Below are 16,834 nucleotides of genomic sequence, written 5' to 3'. Positions count from 1 at the left end.
TGCACCACCAGAAAAGGATCCTCACAGCAAAACTATGACAGCTTCAGAAGTGGATGAGTTTTTCTGCACCAGCAGACACGTCCAGGTCCACAACACCAAGTCAATGAACACAACTTACCAACAACTAGCAAGTTCCTTGCTTACATTCTGCAGTTGATTTAGAGAATTCCCAGTTACTTTAGCAAAACAACCCTGCCAGCTGGAGGAACTTCTCTGCGCAGAAAGGACTGTATGCTGCTTGAGCTCAGCAGCTACAGTAAATTCTTCCCTGTCCAACCATTCCCATATACATTTTCTGTCTTATTCCTTTCCTGAGTCCTCTCCAATAACTCATGCACATCCCTGCACAGGGAGGCCCTTTTCAGGCTGAACAGGCAACACAAGATGAGATATACGACTCCACAGTCCACTCAGTTTATCTGTGTCCATGCTATTATAAGAAGTAGGAACATCAGAACCAGTAAACTTTTCCCAGAGGAAATCCCGGACTTTCTCCTCAACTTCTTGCAAGGTGAGGCTTTTTCTCAGTGACTGCTCATCCAGGAGAACTGTCAGCAGGAGAGCCACATCCTTAAACGCTGCGTTCTCATGGTCACAGTACTTGTAAAAGATTAAGGTGGAGCCTGCAGGCAGTAACTCAAATCGGTGCACCACAGCTACCTTCTTGCCTTCTCTGAACCCAGAGCTGAGCTCATTATCGACTTCCAGCTTGACAGCATCACTGTCCAATATAGCTTTGTCTTCCCCATCAATTTTGATTGTAGCAGCATTCTGGGAGAAGGCAAAAGCATCAGCAATCTCATTACTTAAGCATCTCAGTGCTTTCTCAGCTTCCTGGCCAGCTGTAAGCAGTAGAATGGCAGGCTCCAAATGCAGATGGGAATTATTAAGACGTTTCTCTAGCAGCACATGAGTTCTTTTCCACAGACTGGGGTCCTGGCTTTGGTAAGTATTTTCTAGTTTCTTCATCCGGTCCCGAAATGCTTGCACAATTTTAGCATCTCTGCTTGACAAAGTTGGATCTGTACTTGGCATCACACGCCACAGGACATAAAGCAATAGGGCAACAATGAACGGAACCAGTAACAAAGTCCAGCTCTTGTGAAATCCACTCTGTGATTCACCATCATCTACAGAGAAGAGGAGCAAATAGGAAGAAAACAATGTTTTAAAATTCATCAGAAATCACAGAAATCATCAAGTCCAACCATTCTCTAACTCTGCAAAGGCTGGTGCTAAACCATGTCCCTCAGCACCACATCTCTCTGTCTTTTCAACATCTCCAGGGATGAGGATTCAACCACCTCTCTGGTTGAGCCTATTTTAGTATTTGAGAAAACTTTCAGTGAAGTTTCTTCTGATATTCAACCTAAACCTGCCCTGGTGCAACTTCAGGCCATTTCCCCTTGTCCTATCACTTGTTACTAGGGAGAAGAGATCAACACTCACCTCCCTTTCAACCAAAAAGTGAGAGGAAAATAAGAGGAAACAGTAGAATTCCCCTTTCAAGCTGTTGGACTTGATAATCTTAAAAGTCCAACCAAAATGATTCTCTTGGTATATCACAAAGATGTTCTAGTTAAAAAAACAAACAAACGAAACCAATAAACAAACTTTGAATTTCTTTAGCCAACTTAATGAAGTGATAGCATTAAAAAAGAATATTTATACACATGTCCAGATTCACTAAGAAATTGGACATTCTTCTGAAAAAGAAGCTCTTTGACAGTTTACCAATTTTTCATCAAGCCAAACTAAGAGGTTAAAACAGTTCTGAAAAAGGTCAAGCTTTTTCCCTCATTTAGGCTCTGTAGATAAAGCCTTAAACAAAACCTGGTACCACCAGAATAGTTTCTGTATTTATCCAATCATAAGGGTAAAAGTTTCTTCAGCAGTACTTGCACCTCAAACATTGGTGATCAACACTATCAGAAACTGATTTTGGGTTTTGGATAAGTCAGTTTCACAAAGATCACAGATGGCAATCAGTGCATGGGGAGCACATAGAATGGCCAGTGCTCTGATTGGGTTCATGTTTGCACAGTTAAACTCCTATTTGCTTGACCTACTACTAGCACAAGGTTCAAGTCTTTTCCCAGTGAAATCAGTGACAGAATATACCAACCTCCTTGGAAACAGGAAAGAACTGCATGCCTTTTGCTACCTTTATGCATCCTAACTTTCAACAGCACAGTAGCACAACTGTTAAATGCAATCACCACTAAGCCTGCCTCAGTTTTAATGTTGGAGCAAATCCTTTAAACGCTACACATGAAAGATCTTCAGTTTGGGTGAAAACGTTACCTATCATATAACACTCCTCCTTCACGCTGAAAACATGAGCCCGAGCAAGCAAGTCAGCTCTTCTGGCAAGGACTTTCAGTTTAACACTAGCTACCAGAAAATCTAATACTTGGACAAGCACAAAAATGGTTAGATGTGATACAAACATGAAATAGAAGAGGAAGGAGAAGTCTTACTTCTGGCCAAAGGCTGTGATGGCTTCCCTTTACTGGTCTGAACCCGAAATGTACTTCTGCCTGTTAAGAGATTAAGGAAGGAACATGAGAAAAGTACTCAAACAACAATTATATTCCAGTTAGCAGGGAGTTGAAATCACCAAGCTGTGTTATTTTCAACAAAAAAGCTTTTACACACAAAATTCTACAAAGCTTACAGGAAGGCTAACAAAGCACCCCTGGTCAGCACCTTTTTGAACCAAACACGGTCCTGCTAAGTAGAAGCAAATGTGAGGCTGTGACCTCATCCTGAGTAGGGCTGCGTCAAGCACAGGGCTTTCTGTTCCTCCCTGCATCATACACTCCTGTGCTCAAGGCGAGGCTCGTCTTGAACAAGAGAAATAACTCATTCACTGCTATTTCTAGCCTGAGAAGTCCCATTCAGCTGGCAGACCAACCCTCCCATCTATGTTGTGCCAAATGTCACTTCTTAAGCCATTTTGACAATCTGGTATGAAAAAGCACTAGTTCTCAACTTGTGACAAATCACCTCCAAAAACTCTTGAAAGGTTGCACAAACAGAGGCATTTCAATAAGTGTTCAAAAAACAAGTAGATCTGGCACTTCAGGACATGGTCATGGAGGTGTTGGGCAGAAAGTTAGACTTGATCATCTTAGAGGTCTTTTCCAACCTTAATGATTCCGTAATTCTATGATTCAAATACAAGATGACAAAATGGCAGAGATTTAACAATCTGGTTTTTTCTGCTCAAGGATCCCATGTCCCAATTATGTTTCCTGATTTCACTCGAAAATTTGAAGGACAGAAAAACAGAAGCTCGATTAACACATAGATTAGAAAAACAACATAAAACAAGATATAAACGTATTGCAAAACCAAAGCAATATGTTAAGGGGATAGTTTCATACACCCTTCTTCATCTAGCTTGGGTCAGAGGCCTGCTTCATCAGCAGTCAATTTCTTGTGATCAGTTGTGCTTTTAAAACAAAATGCAAGCTTTCAACTTCAAAATATATTTCTGGTCTATTTATTTAAATGGACTCAGACAGCAAAGTACAAGAGACATTATCCATAAAAGCATATTATGAACAAGTTTCCCAAGAGACCAGTATGAATATATACAGTGCAATTACTGGTCAGCATGTCTTCTACTTTAGTCAGTTAATTAAAAAGACATGAGAATTTCTGGCTCCTTGTGAACTAGAGCAACTGGTTCAAAGCTGAAGGCTCTCATAATAATATTTAACCAGAATACTGTCAATGGCACTATTGAGAATAAATTGAACAAACACACCCTGCAGTAGTTATTTCAAGAACACTTCAATGAATTCTATAACCTTGTTTCTGTATGAATGTAATTACAGAAGGTGCTAAAAGCAGCTCTGGTTTAAGATGGATCTTAACTGGCTTAAGGAGCTACAGTATTCTGTAATTTCAACCCCTCACCCCAATAGGACAGTTGGTGGCTGGCAAAGCTTATATAAGCATTCCAATAGTTAACAGTTCATAATCACCTCAATTCTGTAATATTTCATAGTGTAGCCCTGTTTACAGAGACTAGGTTCCATATTTAGGAGATAGCTGCGGTTCATACCCTAAAACAAAAAATATTTCAATAAACAGCCTAAAACCAGATCCTTTCCTATCAAAAAATCCTGTCTTATTTACAACAGAAATTGCGCAAAGGCAAAGCAAATTACAGGTCTTGCCCAACACAAAAAGTGTAACTTCTGCATATACCTTTGTTGCGGTCGAGGGGAGGCTTATCTATTAACTACCCTCACAGCAATGATTAATAAAATGATATGGCAACGGGTATTAATAAAAACAGTAACCCTTTATTATGAAATATGCCAAAACTCATTAAAGGATTGTTTGTACGGTTGGAAGATATATATACAAAGGATTATGCAGTCTCAGGGCGAATACAGAGCTATTCTATGCAAATCAGGAGGAAACAACTTGGAAAGAGAAGGTCCTTGAGAGCAGTTAGTGCTCAGTCACAGCGGGGAAGAGACTCAATAGGAACCATTAAACCCAAAGGGCAGTGAATGAGTTATTAACAGCTATTTTCACCCATATAAGGGCTGCTGCTGCTGCATTGGCTTTCAGGGCGCTCTTGTACACGCAGCATGGCTGATTGCTGGCAAGAAAGGTTTACCACATGGTCCCAGGCTGGTCTGGCTTCAGCGGATGGCGGACAGTTAATGACGCTCTTGGCGACGGGCGCTTGTGTGGTCCCTGGATAAACTGAGGCACGGCACGATTCTGGTGGCAAGGGGAAAGCAGGCTCGGCAACTCTGGCTTTCTAGGCACGTGACTTCTCCGCCTTGCACGGGTATGGCTTGTAGCTTTATCCCAGGCTCCGGGCCAGACATTTGAGGCAGGGCAGGACTACTCCAGGCAACAAGGCTCGAAGCAAGGCTTGGAGCGAGGCTTCAGCAGATTTGAGCAAGGCTTGGAGCAAGGCTTCAACAAGCATGAGCAAGGCAAGGCTAGGCTACCTAGCCACTTGTATATATACAAAATGCCAGAGGTCAATTGGTCTGAAGCACTGAAGCTAATGTGCAGCTGTCCAATGGAAAGCGTTCTGCCAGGCTATGACCATAAACGGCAGAAGCAAGGACCTTGTATCTGGGAGAGCTTACATGCTCTCACCCCAGATGGGCATCTTGTTTACCAGACAGGAAAGGGTCCTGTCCCCTTTGTTCCTTTTCCCATATTGCCCTGTTTTTGTGGCAGGAAGGAGGGTAGAAAAAGGGACCTGTCTAGACATCTAAGGCCTGTCTGGATTTGTACTGGGCCATGTGTCATAGCCTTACCACCACAACCTTAGAGCTTTCAGACTTTCAAGTGATTTTCCAGAGTTCTTCACCCAACACAACTGGTTACTCCTGCAGCACCTACTACCTCTGGCACAGGAAAGAAAAAATGCCAGACTAGGTAGAACTCCCTGCACTAATTCATTTAAGAAAGGCATTTGAGTTTCTCTTCTGAAAAGGCACTGTGTTTTTTTTAAAAAAAAGGCCCCAAACACTCCCCCAGGTTCTCCAAGCTGAATTCTGATTTACAAGACATTGTTTATCTCTACCTGTTCAGGACAGCAACAAGTGCCAAGACATTAAGAACAGAAGGCTACTAAGAACTCAGAATCTTTTTTCCCCCTTCTTAAGTATTATTCCAACAGGAAAAAAAATAAATCAACAAAACCAACCAAAGATAAAAATCTGAAACACAGGGAACTGGTCATTAGATTAACAGAAAGAAAAATGCTGCTTCTCTCCAGGAGTACATGACAACTAAATCAATCATAGTAGGCCACCGTTGCTCAGGGTAAGGCCTGAAGAGAAGGTGATCTGTACAAACTAACCTAATCTTCACTGTTACCAAAAGGGGAAGGTTTTGTTCCCTTTCTCAGCTCATCCCCACAATGCCACTAGTATATGGTCTGCACACACTGATTGTCCCATTAGTCAACTTCATTTCCTAACTCAGCCAAAGAGACCAAAAAAAAGTGGGTTATTTTCTATGGCCAGCAAGTTGAATAACCCCGTGGAAGTGCTCTGCAATGTCCTGCCTTCTCCAGCTTCCATCTCAATTAGCCTCCTGGTTCCCTCTCCACCTTCCCACACAGTGTCCCAGAAGAGAAGAAAAACCATGAACAGAAGAAAGGAAAATAATTCTGTACTTTTCATTTAATTACAGGGAAAGACTAAGTACCTATTTCTCAACTTACTCTGTGATGGAGTTGAATGATGCTCCTGATTTTTCTCAAGGAAGTCAGCCTTTGTTTCTGAAACCAAAGCACAAGTGAAAGAACTTCATCGCATCAAAGGTTGGAGTAAGGCAGACAAGCCATGCATGTTTTTAGCTCTTTCTATGAAAATCTTCAAAAGTTATTAGGGAAGGAGTATATGCTTTGCAGCCTCCTGGACCAGCCTCTAGATGGAGAAAGCTAACATTACCTAATAGAAAGGATTTAATGTGTCCTTCACTCTGCTTTTCCCAATATGACATAAAATTATCCTTGCTATTTTTTCTTTTTAAAAAGTAATGATGCAATAATTATAAAATGCAAAGGATGGGAAATTAGCAATGTTAATATATAGAATCCTTTGGGTTGGAAGGGACCCTTAAAGTCATCTAGTTCAACTCCCCTGAAGGTACCAGATACAGCACTTCTGAAACCAAAACTGTTCTGCACATTTTTCACTTATGAAACCAAAACTATGCAGCAGAAGAGAAAAACAAAACTAAACAGTGTAAAACTACCACCTTAACACTACTGTGACGAGCTTAGGGGGACTCCAACAAACATGGGCACATTCTTGGCTGCCTGAGCACCACTGCTGCCTGTGCTCCTGGGAAACAGCCACTGACACACGTGTTCTTGTGTACATCTCAGCAACCTGGTTCAAGCCTGTGTTTTGTCAGCCTGTACTGATAACTGCTTTCAGTGCTTCCCCAAATACACTGTAATTAGGGCTGCTCCTGAGTAAATGAATACAAGTCCCTCTCTGACCAGTTACCATCTCTCCTAGAAATCTCGCTTACACAGTGCATCTGTTTGCTTGGATTCAAACCACCCGCAGTAACACAACTCCTTCTGCTGGGCTAAAAAGTATCCTGTATTTTCTTCTTTGTTGTATTTCTCTATTGCTTCTGTAATACACATGAAAAAAAAATCTCTTGAGCAATGAACAGAAAAAGTGCTCCCTCACTTTGAAACCCCTTGATACAGTCAGCTTTGCCCTGCTAGAGTCAACTCATCTTTCAAGAAAAAAAGGACAATCTAGAAGTCCCTTCCAAGCCAAAACATTCTGATTCTATGAAGAAGAACAGTTTTGGTTTGCTTTGCCCAAGGCAATTAAAGATCCACTCTTAAAACAGTTTTTTTAAGCTGGTATGACATTATTAGCCTTGTTGGTTTGCTTTTAAAAAAAAAAAAAAAACAGATAGCTACATGTTTATCAAAGCTGCAAACTGCCCTTTCTTGAACTTCAAGGCTTTACACCCAAGCACATGACTGCCACACTATAATGAGCTTTAATTTGACTCATGGGTAGGTGTACACTTTCAAATCTTTTATTTTTTCAATTAAACTTCTTCATCCATTCAGATTTCAACTCAGTAACACCCCCTTTTGTACCAGAACTGAAAAACTGTCATTTAAGCACATTCAAGCCATCATTTGTTACATTGTGGACTAGTGTTGTTACCTTTTAATGGTGTATAAATGTTTGGTTGATGTCCTGCTGAATGATCAGGTTCATCGCTGCCGTAAGCCTTTGTGTTTTCCGTTATTGGATTCTCTTGAAGGTGAATTGGAGAGGCAAAAAAAAGAAAAAAAAAAGATGACATTTGGTACAGGGACAGTATCACTTCTACCCATAACAACATGAAAATGAAGGGCCAAGACACAGTTTCAGAACATACATGATCAAAATCAGTTATTTTCATGTTGTGATCTCCCAGGAGCTTCTTTTAAAAAATATAACCAAAAGCAAGGCTTGAAAAACTCACGGTAAATTTAGGTTCACTACAAATACAGCTGTCTACACCACCACTACTTTTATTTTTAGGAGTCTTTGGTTTAAAAACATTTGGGGGGGGGGGAAAAAAAGACAAGACAGGAAGACACAAGGTTCTAATAGCCAAGAAATACCTTACACTGAAGGAATTCAGTGTAAACTGGTAAATATAAGGATGAGAGGAAAGAGAATTTTCCCCATAGCTTTAGGCACACAACTCAAACTATAATCATGTTGCCTTCCATAGCATCAGGCAGAAGGGAAACAAACAAATTAAAAAAAAAAAAGAGAGAAGCAAATATAGAACATAAGGCCCCTTTGTATATAGTCCAAGCTGTCCTTTAGTTTGCTCTCTCTCATTAACTGGAACTGCAACCTAGGACACCTATGCTTCTACCTTAATCCTCTCAGGTAGCTGGGAAGAATCTAAACCAACATCTTTAGATTGTTTGCCAAATTACACAGCCATGGAGATGCTGAAACCCAACTTAGTTCATGTTACTAACTAGAAAGAATAAAGCCCTGTAAGGTGACAGTAGCCATAGAGCAAAAGTCAGAGTTGGAAAGCCAGTCAAAAGCAGAACACCTGAAGAAGTTTGAAAGGATAAAGTGCAACCACATGGTTGCCCAGATTCAAGGGAGGAAAAACAGTTCACGTACAGAATAAAAGCTGTAGTACAGCTGAGGAGCAGAGACCATGACACAGCAATCAGGCTGAAAGGCATAAGCAGAGAAAACATCAAAGGGGAGAATATAATTGGTACAACTATTTCTCTGTAACGTTAACACTTTCATTATTTTAACAGCACTGGGTTCTCCCAGGATTTAATGTGTTTCTGCAGCTCATTTATTGTAGGCACAAGGGCAACACACAGGTTGCCACCTAGTGTTTATTCATTTCACTTCAAGAAAATAAACAATCTTTTTTTTCCAGCAGCTTTAGCATGCCAGTGTATGTTTCACATACAACAGACAAGAAAAAAAAAAAAAAAGAAAACAATCACCAAGCCAAAACAAACCCAAAACACAAACAATGGAGAAAATATTAGGGTTTAGCCTAACATAAAGAGCTGGCAACCTGCGCTTGCAGCCCAGAAGCCAACCATATCCTTGGCTGCATCAAAAGAAGCATGGCAAGCAGGTTGAGGGAGGTGGTTTATCTCTTCTAATTAGCTTTCCTGAGATCCCAACTGGAGTAATGTGTTCAGCTCTGGAGCACCCAACACAAGGACACGGAACTGTTAGAGTGGAACTAGAGGAGGCCACAAAGACAATCAGGGGACTGGAGCACCTCTGCTATGAAGACAGGTTAAGAGAGTTGGTGGTGTTCAGACTGGAGAAGAAAAGGCTCTGGGGAGACCTTAGAGCAGCCTTCTGGCATTTGAAATGGGCTACAGAAGAGCTAGAGAGGGGCTTTTTACAAAGGCGTGGAGTGACAGGATGAGGGGAAATGGCTTCAAACTGAAGGAAGTTTGATTTAGATTTGACATTAGGAAAAAAAAAATTCATCATATGGGTGGTGAGGCACTGGAACAAGTGAGGCACAGAGAAGCTGTGAAGGCTCCAACCCTAGAGGTGTGCAAAGTCAAGTCGCATGGGGTCTTGAGCAACCTGATCTAGTAGGTAGCTTAAAAAGCTGTTAAGTGACTGATTTCCCACCGAGCTAAGAACGAAGATACTCATCAAATTACTCAATCTTCCGTATTTAAAACCTCTAAGCAGAAGTGAGAAACAAGTTTCTCAAGTTGTGGTTTTACTTCCGTTTTCTCTCAGTGTAGCATAACATTTACATCCCGATAAAAATCCACACTGCTTGTCCCACTGCCTCACACAGACCCTGCATTCCCCTAAACTCTGCAGAAAAAAAACTAGCATTGTATAGCTGCAGGTGAGAGGACTGTGAGGGACAAAATTACTCCTTCACTTCCATGTAAAGCGTTATCGCCTCCTAATATAATACTTTTACATCTGTTGTGACTATAATCAAACTTTAAGACCCTGGGGAGGTCAAGGGAGGAAGTCTCTTCCTCCAGCCTCATCTTTAGAGACATATACAAAAAACCCCACAACCACCTAGCTGTACCTCTTAGAGCAGCCCAGCCTGTGATGGTTTGAAACTGTCTCTTTAATTTTTCTTTGCAAAGTTCAAGCAGAGAAAGATAAAGAGTGTAAATAAGTCACTATTGGGTATAAGACAGCAAAATAACGATTGTTCTAAACACTTCCATTGGATAGATAGAAATGCTTAAGAACTACGACTCAGAACAAAGTAGGGAGTCTGAGGTCTGCAGTTGGGGCAACTTGCTGGGCTGTCTAGCTGCTGTTTCTTCTTCTCTTCTGGCTGAAGATAACACGCTGACCTTGGCAAGCTAAGTTAACAACTTTTTCTGCTTTAGCTAACTCTGCTTTCTGCCAAGGGGGTTTTGGGGGGAGGCCCCAGGGAGACAGGCCCCTTGGGAAGGGTCCCCTTTGGGAGAAAGCAACGAGAGCTTGGTTGTGCTTTTCTGTTGATTGTATATATTCTTAAACGTTGTGAATTTTGTATATTTGTACATATTCATTGCATTCCATCATAGATTGTAGATCTGCTTGTAAATACAGCTTTCATTCGCTTCCAGACTGAGCTAGCCTGGTTATTGTCGGTGGGGGGAATGTCAGCTCACACTAACACACCAGCCACATTTAAAATACTAAACATGTCAGTACCATAGCAGCCATCATTTGTATGTAACAACTTCCCACAATATTTTTCACAGATGAACCTTTGTACTTTCCCAGTGAAATACTCATAGCCTCTCTCTTCCTCCCTCAAGATTTTTCCACACCTCCTAGAAATTCTTCTTCTAAAGTATACTGGCAGCTCTTTTTAAGGGCAGTGCCACATAATTAACACCATGCACTACAGTTGTAACAAGAGCCTGGTGACGTCTTTGTCACAAGAATACAGATGGGAATGGAGAAGAGTCTTCGGCTCACCCAATTCCTCCTTCTGAGAATTACCACATACTTATGATTTTTACAGTCCAACTCAAAATAGACTGACAGACTAAAAGGGAAGGAAACACAATTCATTTGCAGTTTTATGATGGAATGACAGGCTAAAGCCATACAACTGTATCATAAAAGTTAGCATCTCTCAAAGTTTTGAGGAGAGGATAGTTTTCATCAACTAAAAAATGAGAAGGTGCCACAGAGCTAACAAACCAGCTTGTCCAGCCTGGTTTCCAAGAACAAGTACCAATAGTGCGTGGCCCTTTCAGAAAAGACATGCAAGCCTCACTTAGACACTTCCTCCTGAGCAGTGCTGCTCACTGAATGGAACAGAATCTTACTGATTTTGCAGCTCAAGTTGCCTCATTTAAATTCAGCCTTTAAAAACCAAGCAGTGTTAGCATAATCAGTTATTCTTCATTGTAATGTGAGAACAAAATACTGCTCCTAGTGATGCACAAAGTGAAACAGCCACTTAAGTGCTTCAGCATGCTCTGCACGCACCAATCCTTTTGGAATGCCTGGAAGCACTCCTGGTCTCTTATGTATGGCATGAAAAGTGCAATAGGATTTCCTCACCTGTATGCCAGAACCACAGTTAAACCCGCTAAGGAGCTAAAAGTGCAGATCAGCACCTTTACAAAGGGTGCACACAGAACCATTCTGCATGAAAACCTACCTGTCCATCTATGTGCTTTTATAGGGCGTCGGAGCAAGGAGTCTGGAGTCCAAGAGGAATGCTCGTCTCCTGAAAAGAGAATCAGGTGAAGTGCACAGCAAGGCCGGGCAGCTCGGTTCAACCCACCCGCCTCATGGCCTTGAAGCAGCACCAAACATTCCTTTTAGGCTCGCTAGAACTCCCCAGTGACCCGAGCGGGGCTGTCCGGGAAGATACACTCACTTCAACGTCCCCCGGGCTGCCCCGGCCTAGGAACCCGTGTGGAAGGAGAGGCGCAGCCAGCCCGCCCACCTGTCCCACTTCGCGCCGCCCTACCGCGCCTTCAGCCACGGGATCCACCACGGGGCGCTACGCGCGCGCCGCTCACCCTCCAGTGCCCCTCCGGGGCCGGGCTTGGTCGCGGCCTCCTCCTCGGAGTCCTCCCGCTGCGCCGCCGCCGACTTCCTTTGCCTGCACCCGGAGTCATCCGGCGGAGCCTGCCCGTCGCCGCTCCCCTCCATCATCATCATCCTGCGCGCTGCTGCCCCGCGATTCCGCCGCGGCCGCCCTCTGCCACGGCCTCTGCCGCCGCTGGTCGGGGCCTCTGCGCGCCGCGCCGTACTGAAGCTGCCGCCTTCCCGCGTCGGAGGCGGCTCCACAAACCTCACTTCCCGTCGGGCGGGCCGCGGGGCGAGCTCAGCGCCCGTCCCTTCCGTCGCGTCACCGCCTGCCGCTTTCATGACCGCCTGCGCGCGGAGGGGGCGCCGCGGAGTCACGTGATACAGCGGCTGGCCTGCCATGGCCCGCGCGCCCCCGACGCTTCCCCCGTCCCGCCCCGCGTCCCCCGTCCCTGCCTCCACCCGCTGACCGCTGAGCCTGGGGAGCCCGCCGTTGGAGCCTGCCGACACGGAGGGAGGCGGAGGAAGGCCGAGCGAGGGCCGGCGAGCAGCGGGGAGCGGCTATCCCACGACCTGCCTGCGGCCGAGGCTGCCCTCCAGTGAAAAAAATGAGGGAGCGCGCGGAGCCACCCCCTCCTCGGCCGCGGCCTCCCCTAGTCCGGCGGGGCCCCGCCGGGGGCGGCTCGTGAGGGGAGGTCGGGCCCGGCGAGTCCTTTCGGGCGGACCTCCGCTCGCTGCCTCGATCACTGCAGGCGGGCCGGCACTGGACGAGGCGCGGTGGGCGCACCAGGCAGTTTCTCTTCCCTCGCACCTGTAGCGCCGAGGCGGGCAGAGACGCGGGCACTGCCTCGAGTGACCCTCTGCGAGGTGCCCGGCTCTGCTTCCTGCGTGCCGGAGCGGGCGGGTGGCTGAGCACCGAGCTGGGGCGGTCCCACCCGGGGCGGATAGCGCGTGGCTCCGCTCTGCTGGCCGTTTCTCTCCCGCAGATTGGCTGAGTGCTCCGAATAAGTGTGCCCACGCTGTAAGGTCTGTGTTTGCTGCCACGTTAAACGCACACGCGTTGCATTTGAAACTTTGCACGCAACTTCTGTGCGCCCCTTCGAACCGGACTATGTCTTTTTGTAACCGTCACGCAGGTGCTGACCAGGGCGGCGAACAGTTTAGGACCAATTTGGCAACAAGTTACTAAGCAAACGGAGACCCTTTTACAAATTGCAAATGATTTCTACATACTGAAAAAGAAGGGACTGAGGCAGATGTGCTGGCCTAAACTGCCACAGCAGACAATGCACCTGCAACAGCAGTATCTTAATCTACAGTGATCCAGAATACACATGCATGTGATGTTAATTGTTTTGCAGAATTATAAATTGGGTAGTATGTCGATACATGTTCTGTGCACTATAGAAGGCTGGGTGAGGGAAGTGGTGTTCATTCTTTTGCAACTGGCTTGTACTGGTCTGTACATATATTCCAAAATAAAAATGGTTTTAATGCTGTACTAGCACAGCCTAAATGTTCCGGTTTAATCCAGGAGCAAGTGCATATGTGTGAATAAATGATGCATACGTCCTTCTGTACCAGCAATAGACTAAATGCCATTCTCTCAAGATAGAAAAGCAGAACTTGTATTGAGCAGTGTTTTCTAAAGCAAAAATAAAAGGATGTAACAAATACCACCTCAGGAGGTTGCAAGGTACATATGAACCTTCTATGCAGGTCAAGTCGAGAAAACCTGCTGGTGACTGACACGATTTCTGACAGTGCTAAGCTACAGCTACCCGTAGTATCATTTGCAAGTTTCCAAAGAAACTTCCTAATTATGCTGTGTAACTACATAGCATGTCCTCTATATTCACCTAGTTGCTGTTGATTCTTCTCCAGATTGAGAAAAAAATCCCAATTTAAAAACAAAAAACAAACAACTCCCTCAGACTTGCTTTTTGCAAGTTCCAATTGTACATTCACAACTTTGTGAATACTAAAGAGAAGCCCAGAGAGATGCTCCATCCCTGGGAACGTTCCAGGTGAGGTTGGACAGGGCTCTGAGTAACCTGATCTAGCTGTAGATGTCCCTGCTCACTGTAGGGAGATGGACTAGGTGACCTTTAAAGGTCCCTTCTAATCCAAAATATTCTATGAAGTCAAATGCACTTTTGGTAGGGATGTAGGATGGACAGCAACCAAGAGCAGGGCCCACAGGGAGACCTTGGCTTCTGTAAATCAGCCAGTTGGATTTTGTCTTCCTGCTTTTATAGCCTCTATTACACCCACTGAGAGGTTAGCCACAATAAAGGAATGTGCTGAATCTGCCAGGGAGGAAGGTGGACTCTGTCCCCTCCTGGCCACTACCCCAGCAGCAGGGTGGCAATGCAGGTCATGGAGGAAGCAGCACTGGAGACAAGGTGCAATCCTGCTATCACTACAGTGTTGATACCTGTGCATGTGCTCACCCCTTGTGTAGAGTGACACATATGTCCCCATACAGTTATAGTATGGTCAAGGGACAGATGCAGTGTTGGCCATAGGGCAAGGGGCAGCTTGTGGAGGCCTGGGGACTAAGAGGAAGCAGGGCACCCTCTGGCCAGGAATGCTCAAACAGGACATCCCCAGTGGGACAGTGCTGAGCGCAGTGGGAGCATAAAGTGGAACAGGGTATGGCACAAGGCTGGGATCGTGACATGGGGCTGTTTAGCCTGGAGAAGAGCAGACTGAGAGTGGATGTGATCAATGATGATCGATAAGTAAAAGGACAGAGGATGTCAAGAGTATGAAGCCAGACTCTTTTCAGTAGTATCCAGTAGTAGGAACTGTGTGATGGTTTAAAACTGTTTTTTTTTTTAATTTTTCTTCACAAAGTTCAAGCAGAGAAGGTGAAGGAATGTAAATAAGTCAATATTGGGTGTAAGAAAGCAAAACAATGATTATTGTAAACACTTCCATTGGAGAGATAGAAATGTTTAAGAATCTCTACTCAAAACAGAGTTGGGGCAGTCTGAGTTCTCAGCTTGCTTGCTGGGCTGTCTGGCCGCTGCTGCTTCTTTTCTGGCTGAAGATAGCACACTGACCTTGACAAGCTAACAGCCTCTCTGCTTCTTGACTCTGCCTTCTGCCAGGGACTCTGGGGGGATTCCTTCTGGTCTGGGGGGTAGGCCCCTTGGGGGTAGCAAATGGGGCTTGGTTGTGCTTTTCTGTCGATTGTACATATTCATAAATGTTGTGAATAGTGTATATTTGTACATATTCATTGCATTTCATCATAGACTGTAGATTTGCTTGTAAATACAGCTTTCATTTACTTCCAAACTGAGCTAGCCTGGTTATTGTCAGTGTGGGGGGATTTCAGCTCTCACATTGTTATAGACTGTTACAAAATGAAGGGGTGAGGTGGGGAATTAATAACAAATATAAATTATTTATTAATGCAAAACTCTGCCCCCACATAACTATATACAAAGTTGTGAAAATGTACAGATTTAGTGTTCAGTTGGAAATACCTTCACAATATAGATATAAAGAGTAACAAAACAGTTTAAGAAACAGTAATTGGAAAAAGGTAAGTCCACAAGCAGAGACTATTGCCTCACTAACAAGAGGCAGGCAGTTCCCTGGATACTCTAGGAAATATTCCAATTTTACTCACGAGGTGGCGTTGGTAGCTGAAGATTCCTCTTACTGTCTCCTGTTTTTCGGGAAGCCTTCCAGAACTGCAGGTTTATAATCCACACGCGCAATGCAAAAAGCCAGGCAGAGCAAGCGAGAGTGCTTTGCAGCAAGGCAGCACTTTACAGCGAGGGAGCTGTGCAGCTAAGGGAGCTTTGCAGCTAGGGAAGGGCTTTTCAGCGGGAAGAAGCATGCACTTTTTGGCTCACTCCCTTTTAATATCTCAGAGAGTAATTCCTGTCATAACGTTACCAAAAGTAGCATGACACTCAGCCTATAGCATCCCGGGCTTGCCAAAGCACGGAGTTCTGACACGTGGTGTGGGGAAGGGTCCAAATGCACCAACCCCTGGCTTTAGGCAGGAAAGGTGCCTTCTCCTTCCTGCTTTTCTCTTTCCCAGGTCCTGACTCCACAAGGGGAAGGGGGGAAAGAAGGGTTTTGAGCGCACTACCACAAGGACAAGGGAGCACAAACCCTAACACACTTCTCTAGAGACTTTCAAAACCACCCAGCTTGCTGTGGGACAGGAAGGCAAGTTGATCTAGCTTTAGCATGCTTTGGGATCAAGGTCATTTATAAACAGCAGGTGTTAGCTGAAGATTCGCCAAGCTGTCCTGCCAAACAGCTGAAGGAGAGAGTCTTACAAAAATAAGACGTTCCTGTTTTGGCTAAAACTGATGAAGCAGGGCTCAAATAACAGACACACCAACTTGAAAGCAGATTCTGAAGGCAGGGGTGCCTGAGCGAAGACTGTTGCCTAATTAACTGCAATCCTCTGAATAAGCTAATGAGGAATCTTGAGTACATGTTAAACATATATGACTATGTTACTCAACTTTCCTTCCAAATCATGCTAAACATCACCTAGAAGGCAGGGACAACCTGGGCTGGGGTATAAAACCTATGAGTGGGACATCTCTGGGTGCACTGCTTCTGTAGGCCTCTGCATGGGCCAGCATAAGCACCACCACCAGCTGCACCAGCAGAGACTCAGATGAGGATGGTTGATGGGCTGTGCTCCTTTACCTCTACCCAAGACAGGGACACCTTTCTTGGTCAGAATTGTGCCTTCAATATACAGCTTAATTTGTGCTGCATTTCTGTTTTGTATG

The 16,834-nt window shown here is 44.5% G+C and overlaps 1 protein-coding gene across 1 annotated transcript; it reads right to left on the bottom strand.

Moving 5' to 3' along the window:
- Positions 1-301: 301 nt before the first annotated feature.
- LOC128969587 (torsin-1A-interacting protein 1-like) lies at positions 302-11,714 on the bottom strand. The gene is made up of 5 exons (XM_054384461.1): positions 11,683-11,714; positions 7,701-7,793; positions 6,218-6,274; positions 2,481-2,540; positions 302-1,130 (listed from the first exon to the last, which is right to left on the bottom strand). Exon 5 carries the CDS (start codon positions 1,033-1,035, stop codon positions 331-333), a length of 705 nt encoding a protein of 234 aa, XP_054240436.1. The 5' UTR covers positions 1,036-1,130; positions 2,481-2,540; positions 6,218-6,274; positions 7,701-7,793; positions 11,683-11,714; the 3' UTR covers positions 302-330.
- Between the last annotated feature and the right edge of the window lie 5,120 nt (positions 11,715-16,834).

This window comes from Indicator indicator, chromosome 10 (genome assembly GCF_027791375.1).
Source record: "Indicator indicator isolate 239-I01 chromosome 10, UM_Iind_1.1, whole genome shotgun sequence".
In the NCBI taxonomy this organism is placed as follows: domain Eukaryota; kingdom Metazoa; phylum Chordata; class Aves; order Piciformes; family Indicatoridae; genus Indicator; species Indicator indicator.
The sequence above is the reverse complement of the archived record's forward strand: the minus strand, read 5'-3'. Positions and strand labels throughout refer to the sequence as shown.

Bases quoted from the DNA above. Each gene is read 5' to 3' on its own strand.
- LOC128969587 (XM_054384461.1), bottom strand. From the start codon at position 1,035: ATGCCAAGTACAGATCCAACTTTGTCAAGCAGAGATGCTAAAATTGTG.